At 50.5% G+C, this 9,647-nt stretch overlaps 1 protein-coding gene across 1 annotated transcript in view; it reads right to left on the bottom strand.

Annotated features, from left to right (window-relative positions):
* Positions 1–808: 808 nt before the first annotated feature.
* The window catches only part of LOC130592564 (tenascin-X-like), a gene marked incomplete at its 5' end in the record, with an annotated part of 15,981 nt that continues 7,142 nt past the window's right edge, over positions 809–9,647 (bottom strand). The window contains 5 exon segments of the mRNA XM_057396993.1: positions 809–1,183; positions 3,117–3,404; positions 4,839–4,955; positions 4,958–5,125; positions 7,192–7,479. Of these exon segments, the coding sequence (XP_057252976.1) occupies positions 846–1,183; positions 3,117–3,404; positions 4,839–4,955; positions 4,958–5,125; positions 7,192–7,479 (1,199 nt within the window).

The following is a 9,647-nucleotide window of genomic DNA, read 5'->3' as shown; positions in this document are numbered from 1 at the left end:
CATTCGACAAACATCGTTTCTCTCTTCTAATCTGCCTATTCATAAATCCTTTTTCCATATATCCATGTGTTCACATTAACAACCATCCATCCATCCATCCACCCACTCATCCATACAACATCCATTCATCCAACCATCCATCCACCCATCCATCCATGAATGTATCCCCCAGTCCATCCGTCCATCCATCCATCCATCCATCCATCCATCCATCCATCCATCCATCCATTTTTCAGTCCATCATTCCATTCATCTTTCCATCCATTCATCCATCCAGCCAGCCACCCATCTCCCTGTCTATTCATATATCCATCCACCCACCATCCATCCCTCAATCAGTCCCTTCACCCACCCATCCATCCACCCATCCATCCATCCATGATCCATCCACCCATCATCCATCCTTCCATCCACGGACCTATTCACTATTCTGTCTTTCACTGCACTCTTCTCTGTACTGGTTCTTTAACCCATCCCTCCAATGAATCTTTGAGCGATCAAAACAGTCGCTTGGGAGTGTGAACCAAAGCCAAAAGATAACACCCACAAAACTATCAATTCATCAACGCATCCAACCATCAATCATTCAAGTATCCACCATCTGTCCAACCATCCAACTATTCATCCATCCATCCATCCATCCCTCCCTCCCTCCATCCATCCATCCATCCATCCATCCATCATCCAACTATCCATCCATACATACAGCCAGGCATCCATCCTCAACAACTTTCAGCCTGCTAACCTATCAAGCCCCCATCCTTCGATTCATCCCAAATCCCCTCCCACCCCCTTTCCTCCACTGACCAAGGCACGAGCACGGGCCCTGCCCAAGCTTCTGTCCACTACAAGAGGCGGTTCAGCGGGGCTGGTGCCAGAGCCCCCTCACCTGTGACAGTGTCGGTGGAGACGGGGCCCAGGCGTGTGCGACCCCACAGCCCGTACAGGTTGAACTTGTAGCGGCGGGACGGGGACAGCCCCGGCAGCGTCAGCGTGCGGGAACCCCCGTCCACGGGCAGCACCTGGGGCTGGCCTTGTGCATCGCGGTACTGCAGCGTGAAGGAGTCAAAGGTGCCCTCGGGGACGCTCCACTCCAGCTGCACCGAGTCAGAGGTGACGTTGGAAACCCTGAGCTCACCCAGCACTGGCTGCGATGCTGGTTCCTCCTCCTGTGGAGCTGGAGCTGCAGTGGAGTGGCCACAGTGAAGGCTGTGAGCATCTGTATGTGAATCTATCTCTCCAGTCATCCATCCATCCATCCGTTCATCCATTCATCCATCCATCCACACATGCATGCCTCATCCATGCATCATTCATCGTCTTTTCCATCTTTCATTCCATCCCTGCATCGATAGAGTCCTATCATGAGCCCAGTACAGGATCACTGACGTACTCAATCATCTATTGTCTGACCACTCATCTACTGATGGATCAATTCATCAATGCAACCCTCAATGCTCCTCATTGAGGTAAAGCTCTCCAGGCATTTCATATTCATAGAATCATAGAATCATAGCATAATTAGGGTTGGAAAGGACCTTAAGATCATCTAGTTCCAACTCCCCTGCCATTGGCAGGTACACCTCACATCTACTGTAAATCATATCCACCCAAGGCCTCATACAAACTTTTCTTGAACACCGCCAGGGATGGAGCATTCACAACCTCCCATGGGCAACCCATTCCAAGTGCCTCACCACCTTAACCAACATACAACCTTCCCTATTTCCAAATTTATCCATCCATCCATCCATCCCACAGGCAGCCATGCTGCTCTAAAGACCTCTCAAACACTCAACACATGATGACGAAGAACACCATCATCCACCTTTAGCACATTCATTTGCTGATTCAGCACTGTCAGACCTAGCCTTGAAGACTTTCAGGGTCCATCAACCATCCATGACTCCAACCATCCATTGCTGTATTCTTTCATCCATTCAGCCCTCCATGCTTTCCATCAGCATCCAGCTCTCCAGGAATTCAGCACACATTGTTTATGTATACTCATCCTTCTACTCTTAAATTGTTTCTTACATCTGTCCATGCATCCATCCATTCATCCATACATGCAGCCTTCCATCCAAACAATCATCCATCCATCCATCCATGCGTTGATCCACCCACTCATCAATGCATCCATGCATCCATGCATCCATCCATCCATCCATCCATCCATCCATCCATCCATCCATCCATCCATCCATTTAAACATCCACCAGCTCATCCATGCATCCATCCATTCTTCCATCCATCCATCCATCCATCCATCCTTCCATCCACCAATTTATCCATCCATCCATACATCCCCCCACTCATCCGTCAATCGTTCCATCCATCCATTCATCAGCCATTCATATAACCATTCATCTGTAAATCCACCCATCCATTCATCAGCCATCCATATAATCATTCATCTGTAATTCCATCCATCCATTCATCCCTCCACCCATCCATCCTCCCATTCACCCAACCATCCATTCATCCTTTCATCCACCCATCCATCCATCCATCCACCCACCCACCCACCCACCCACTCACCTCTGCATCCATCCATCCATCCATCCATCCATCCGTTCTTCCATCCACCCACTCATCCATCCATCCATCTACCCTTCAATCCATCCATCCATTCATTAGCCATCCATATAACCATTCATCTGTAAATCCAGCCATCCATTCATCCTACCATCCTTTCATCCACCCACACATCCATCCATTCATGCATCCATCCATCCATCCATCCATCAATCCACCCATCCATCAATAACCCCACTCATTCATGTATCCACCCACTCATACATCCATCCATTCATCCATCCATCCATTCATCCATCCATTCATCCACACTTCAATGCATCCATCCATTTACCAGCCATCAATGTAAAAATTCATCTGGAAATCCATCCATCCATTCATTCCTCCCTCCAACCCCCCATCCATGCATTCAACAACCCCTCCACCCTGCCAACCTGTCACATCCCCTTCCTTCCATGGAACCCAAATCTTCGCGCGCCCCCTTTCCTCCACTGACCAAGGCACGGGCACGGGCCCTGCCCAAGCTTCTGTCCACTACAAGAGGCGGTTCAGCGGGGCTGGTGCCAGAGCCCCCTCACCTGTGACAGTGTCGGTGGAGACGGGGCCCAGGCGTGTGCGACCCCACAGCCCGTACAGGTTGAACTTGTAGCGGCGGGACGGGGACAGCCCCGGCAGCGTCAGCGTGCGGGAACCCCCGTCCACGGGCAGCACCTGGGGCTGGCCTTGTGCATCGCGGTACTGCAGCGTGAAGGAGTCAAAGGTGCCCTCGGGGACGCTCCACTCCAGCTGCACCGAGTCAGAGGTGACGTTGGAAACCCTGAGCTCACCCAGCACTGGCTGCGATGCTGGTTCCTCCTCCTGTGGAGCTGGAGCTGCAGTGGAGTGGCCACAGTGAAGGCTGTGAGCATCTGTATGTGAATCTATCTCTCCAGTCATCCATCCATCCATCCGTTCATCCATTCATCCATCCATCCACACATGCATGCCTCATCCATGCATCATTCATCGTCTTTTCCATCTTTCATTCCATCCCTGCATCGATAGAGTCCTATCATGAGCCCAGTACAGGATCACTGACGTACTCAATCATCTATTGTCTGACCACTCATCTACTGATGGATCTATTCATCAATGCAACCCTCAATGCTCCTCATTGAGGTAAAGCTCTCCAGGCATTTCATATTCATAGAATCATAGAATCATAGCATAATTAGGGTTCGAAAGGACCTTAAGATCATCTAGTTCCAACTCCCCTGCCATTGGCAGGTACACCTCACGGTAAATCATACCACCCAAGGCCTCATACAAACTTTTCTTGAACACCGCCAGGGATGGAGCATTCACAACCTCCCTGGGCAACCCATTCCAGTGCCTCACCACCATAACCAACTCATATTTCCAAATTTATCCATCCATCCATCCATCCATCCATCCATCCATCCATCCCATAGGCAGCCATGCTGCCCTAAATACCTGTCAAACACTCAACATATGATGACAAACAACCCCATCATCCACCTTCAGTACATTCATTTGCTGATTCAGCATTGTCACAGCTGCCCTTGAAGACTTTCAGGGTCGATCAACCATCCATAACTCCAACCATCCATTGCTGTATTCTTTCATCCATTCAGCCCTCCGTGCTTTCCTTCAGCAGCCAGCTCTCCAGGAATTCAACACACATTGTTTATGTATACTCATCCTTCTACTCATAAATCGTTTCTTCCATCCATCCATCCATCCATCCATCCATCCATCCATCCATCCATCCATCCATCCACACATCCATCCATCCATCTATCAATCCAACCACTCATCTATCCATACACCCATCCAGCCACTCAACCATCCAGCCACTCATCCATTCATCCTTCCATCCACCCATCCATCCACCCATCCATCCATCCATGCCTCCATCCATTCATCCATCCATCCATCCATCCATTCATCCATCCATCCATCCATCCATCCATCCATCCATCCATCCGCCCACTCATCCATCCATGCATCCATCCTTCATCCATCCATTCATCACCCATCCATGTGACCATTCATCTGGAAATCCATCCATCCATCCATCCATCCATCCATCCATCCATCCATCCATCCACCCACACATCAATGCATGCATTCAGCTACCCCTCCACCCTTCCAACCTATCAAACCCCGATCCTTCCACTGATCCCAAATCCCCTCCCACCCCCTTTCCTCCACTGACCAAAGCACGAGCACGGGCCCTGCCCAAGCTTCTGTCCACTACAAGAGGCGGTTCAGCGGGGCTGGTGCCAGAGCCCCCTCACCTGTGACAGTGTCGGTGGAGACGGGGCCCAGGCGTGTGCGACCCCACAGCCCGTACAGGTTGAACTTGTAGCGGCGGGACGGGGACAGCCCCGGCAGCGTCAGCGTGCGGGAACCCCGTCCACGGGCAGCACCTGGGGCTGGCCTTGTGCATCGCGGTACTGCAGCGTGAAGGAGTCAAAGGTGCCCTCGGGGACGCTCCACTCCAGCTGCACCGAGTCAGAGGTGACCTCGGACACCCTGAGCTCACCCAGCACTGGCTGGGATTCCTCCTCCTGTGGAGCTGGAGCTGCAGTGGAGACATCAAAATGAAGGCCACGAGCATCTGTATGTGAATCTATCTCTCCAATCATCCAACCATCTGTTCATCCATTCATCCATCCATCCACATATGCATGCATCGTCCATACATCATTCATTGTCCCTTCCATCATTCATTCCATCCCTGCATCTACAGAGTCCTATCAAGAGCCCGGTACAGGATCATCGACGTACTCAATCGTCTACTGTCTGACCACTCATCTACTGATGGATCTATTCATCAATGCAACCCTCAATGCTTCTCATTAATGTAAAGCTCTCCAGGCATTCCGTATTCTAAGAATCATTCTATCCAACCATCTACTCGTATTTCCAAATTTTTCCATCCATCCATCCATCCATCCATCCATCTGTCCTTCAATCCATCGATCCACTCATCAGCCATCCATGTAACTATTCAACTCTAAATCCATCCATCCATTCATCCCTCCATCTACCCATCCTTCCATGCACCCACTTTTCCATCCATCCATCTGTCCTTCCATCCATTCATCCATCCATCCATCCATCCATCCATCCATCCATCCATCCATCCATCCATCCATCCATCCTTCCGTCTGCCCGTCCATCTATACATCCTTCCATCCACCCACTCATCCCTTCATTCATCCATCCATCCATCCATCCATCCATCCATCCATCCATCCACCCATCCATCCACACATCCATCCATCCCTCCGTCCCTCCCTACTTCCATCCATCCATCCCCCATTCATCCATGCATGCATCCATCCATCCTTCAATCCATCCATCCATCCACCCACTCATCCATCCATCCATCCATCCATCCATCCATCCATCCATCCATCCATCAGCCATCCATGTAACCATTCATCTGTAAATCCATCCATCCATTCATCCCTCCATCTACCCATCCTTCCATCCACCCACTCATCCATTCATCCATCCATCCATCTGTCCATCCATCCATTCATCCATCCTTCAATCCTTTCATCCACCCACACATCCATACATCCGTCCATCCATCCATCCATCCATCCATCCACCCACTCATCCATTCTTCCTTCCTTCCTTCCTTCCTTCCTTCCTTCCTTCCTTCCTTCCTTCCTTCCTTCCTTCCTTCCTTCCTTCCTTCCTTCCTTCCTTCCTTCCTTCCTTCCTTCCTTCCTTCCTTCCTTCCTTCCTTCCTTCCTTCCTTCCTTCCTTCCTTCCTTCCTTCCTTCCTTCCCACACTCAGCCAGCCAGCCAGCCATGCATCCTTTAACCTATCCACTCATCCCTCCATCATCCGTCCATCCATGCATTCTTAGAATCTTAGAATCATTGAATCGTTAGGGTTGGAAAGGACCTTAAGATCATCCAGTTTCACCCCCCCTGCCATGGGCAGGGACACCTTACGCTAAACCATATCACCCAAGGCCTCGTCCAACCTGGTCTTGAACACTGCCAGGGATGGAGCATTCACAACCTCCCTGGACAACCCATTCCAGTGCCTCACCCCCCTGACAGGAAAGAATTTCCTCCTTAGATCCAACCTAAACTTCCCCTGTTTCAGTTTGAATCCATTACCCCATGTCTTATATCACTACAGTCTCTAATGAAGAGTCCCTCCCCAGCATCCCTATAGGCCCCCTTCAGATACTGAAACGCTGCTATGAGGTCTCCACGCAGCTTTCTCTTCTCCAGGCTGAACCATCCCAACTTCCTCACCCATCCTTCCCTCCATCCACCCATCCATCCATCCATCCATCCACCCACCCATCATCCATCCTTCCATCCACGGACCTATTCACTATTCTGTCTTTCACTGCACTCTTCTCTGTACTGGTTCTTTAACCCATCCCTCCAAGGAATCATCGAGTGATCAAAACAGTCACTTGTGAGTGTGTACAAAAGCCAAAACATAACAACCCCCATAACCCTATCCATCCATCCATGCATGCAACCATCAATCATTCAACTATCCACCCAACTATCCACCCATCAATCTATCCATCCTTCCACCCAGCCAGCCATCCACTCATCCATATATTCATGTCCAAGGGGCCACGGCTGGTGCCAGAGCCCCCTCACCTGTGACAGTGTCGGTGGAGACGGGGCCCAGGCGTGTGCGACCCCACAGCCCGTACAGGTTGAACTTGTAGCGGCGGGACGGGGACAGCCCCGGCAGCGTCAGCGTGCGGGAACCCCCGTCCACGGGCAGCACCTGGGGCTGGCCTTGTGCATCGCGGTACTGCAGCGTGAAGGAGTCAAAGGTGCCCTCGGGGACGCTCCACTCCAGCTGCACCGAGTCAGAGGTGACCTCGGACACCCTGAGCTCACCCAGCACTGGCTGTGATTCCTCCTCCTGTGAGGCTGGGGCTGCAGTGGAGACATCAAAATGAAGGCCATGAGCATCCGTATGTGAATTTATCTCTCCATCCATCCATCCATCCATCTGTTCATCCATTCATCCATCCATCCACATATGCATGCATCGTCCATACATCATTCATTGTCCCTTCCATCATTCATTCCATCCCTGCATCTACAGAGTCCTATCAAGTGCCCGGTACAGGATCATTGACGTACTCAATCGTCTACTGTCTGACCACTCATCTACTGATGGATCTATTCATCAATGCAATCCTCAATGCTTCTCATTAATGTAAAGCTCTCCAGGCATTCCGTATTCTAAGAATCATTCAATCCAACCATCTACTCGTATTTCCAAATTTTTCCATCCATCCATCCATCCATCCATCCATGCAGGCTTCCATCCATCCTTCAATCCTTCGATCCACTCATCAGCCATCCATGTAACTATTCAACGGTAAATCCATCCATCCATTCATCCCTCCATCTACCCATTCTTCCATGCACCCACTTTTCCATCCATCCATCTGTCCTTCCATCCATTCATCCATCCCACGATGCTTTCATTCACCCACACATCCATCCATCCTCCATCCATCCATCCATCCATCCATCCATCCATCCATCCTTCCGTCTGCCCGTCCATCTATCCATCCTTCCATCCACCCACTCATCCCTTCATTCATCCATGCATCCATCCATCCATCCATCCATCCATCCATCCATCCATCCATCCATCCCTCCGTCCGTCCGTCCGTCCGTCCGTCCATCCATCCATCCACCCATCCATCCACTCATCCGTCCATCCATCCATCCATCCATCCATCCATCCATCCATCCATCCATCCTTCCACCTATCCACTCATCCATCCATCCATCCATGAATCCTTCCATCCATCCATCCATCCATCCATCCACCCACTCATCCATCCCTCCGTCCCTTTCTCCTTCCATCCATCCATCCCCCATTCATCCATCCATCCATCCATCCATCCTTCAATCCATCCATCCATCCACCCACTCATCCATCCATCCATGCAGCCATCCATCCATTCATCCATCAGCCATCCATGTAACCATTCATCTGTAAATCCATCCATCCATTCATCCCTCCATCTACCCATCCTTCCATCCATCCATTCATCCATCCTTCAATCCTTTCATCCATCCACACATCCATACATCCGTCCATCCATCCATCCACCCACTCATCCCTTCATCCTTCCTTCCTTTCTTCCTTCCTTCCTTCCTTCCTTCCTTCCTTCCTTCCTTCCTTCCTTCCTTCCTTCCTTCCTTCCTTCCTTCCTTCCTTCCTTCCTTCCTTCCTTCCTTCCTTCCTTCCTTCCTTCCTTCCTTCCTTCCTTCCTTCCTTCCTTCCTTTTTTCCTTCCTTCCCACACTCAGCCAGCCAGCTAGCCAGCCAGCCATGCATCCTTTAACCTATCCACTCATCCCTCCATCATCCGTCCATCCATGCATTCTTAGAATCATAGAATCATCGAATCGTTAGGGTTGGAAAGGACCTTGAGATCATCCAGTTTCACCCCTCCCGCCATGGGCAGGGACACCTTACGCTAAAACATATCACCCAAGGCCTCGTCCAACCTGGCCTTGAACACTGCCAGGGATGGAGCATTCACAACCTCCCTGGGCAACCCATTCCAGTGCCTCACCACCCTCACAGGAAAGAATTTCCTCCTTAGATCCAGCCTAAACTTCCCCTCTTTCAGTTTGAACCCATTACCCCTTGTCCTGTCACTACAGTCTCTAATGAAGAGTCCCTCCCCAGCATCCCTATAGGCCCCCTTCAGATACCGAAACGCTGCTATGAGGTCTCCACGCAGTTTTCTCTTCTCCAGGCTGAACCATCCCAACTTCCTCTCCCATCCTTCCATCCATCCATCCATCCATCCATCCATCCATCCATCCATCCCCCCATCCATGCATGCATGCATGCATGCATGCATGCATCCATCCATCCATCCATCCATCCATCCATCCATCCATCCATCCATGATCCACCCACCCATCATCCATCCTTCCATCCACGGACCTATTCACTATTCTGTCTTTCACTGCACTCTTCTCTGTACTGGTTCTTTAACCCATCCCTCCAATGAATCATCGAGCGATCAAAACAGTCACTTCGGAGTGTGAACAAAAGCCTAAACATAA

This window comes from Pezoporus wallicus, unplaced genomic scaffold (assembly GCF_028554395.1).
Source record: "Pezoporus wallicus isolate ANWC-B61680 ecotype Strahan unplaced genomic scaffold, APGP_CSIRO_Pwel_v1 contig_8261, whole genome shotgun sequence".
Taxonomy (NCBI): domain Eukaryota; kingdom Metazoa; phylum Chordata; class Aves; order Psittaciformes; family Psittacidae; genus Pezoporus; species Pezoporus wallicus.
This window is presented reverse-complemented; position numbering and strand designations above follow the sequence as displayed.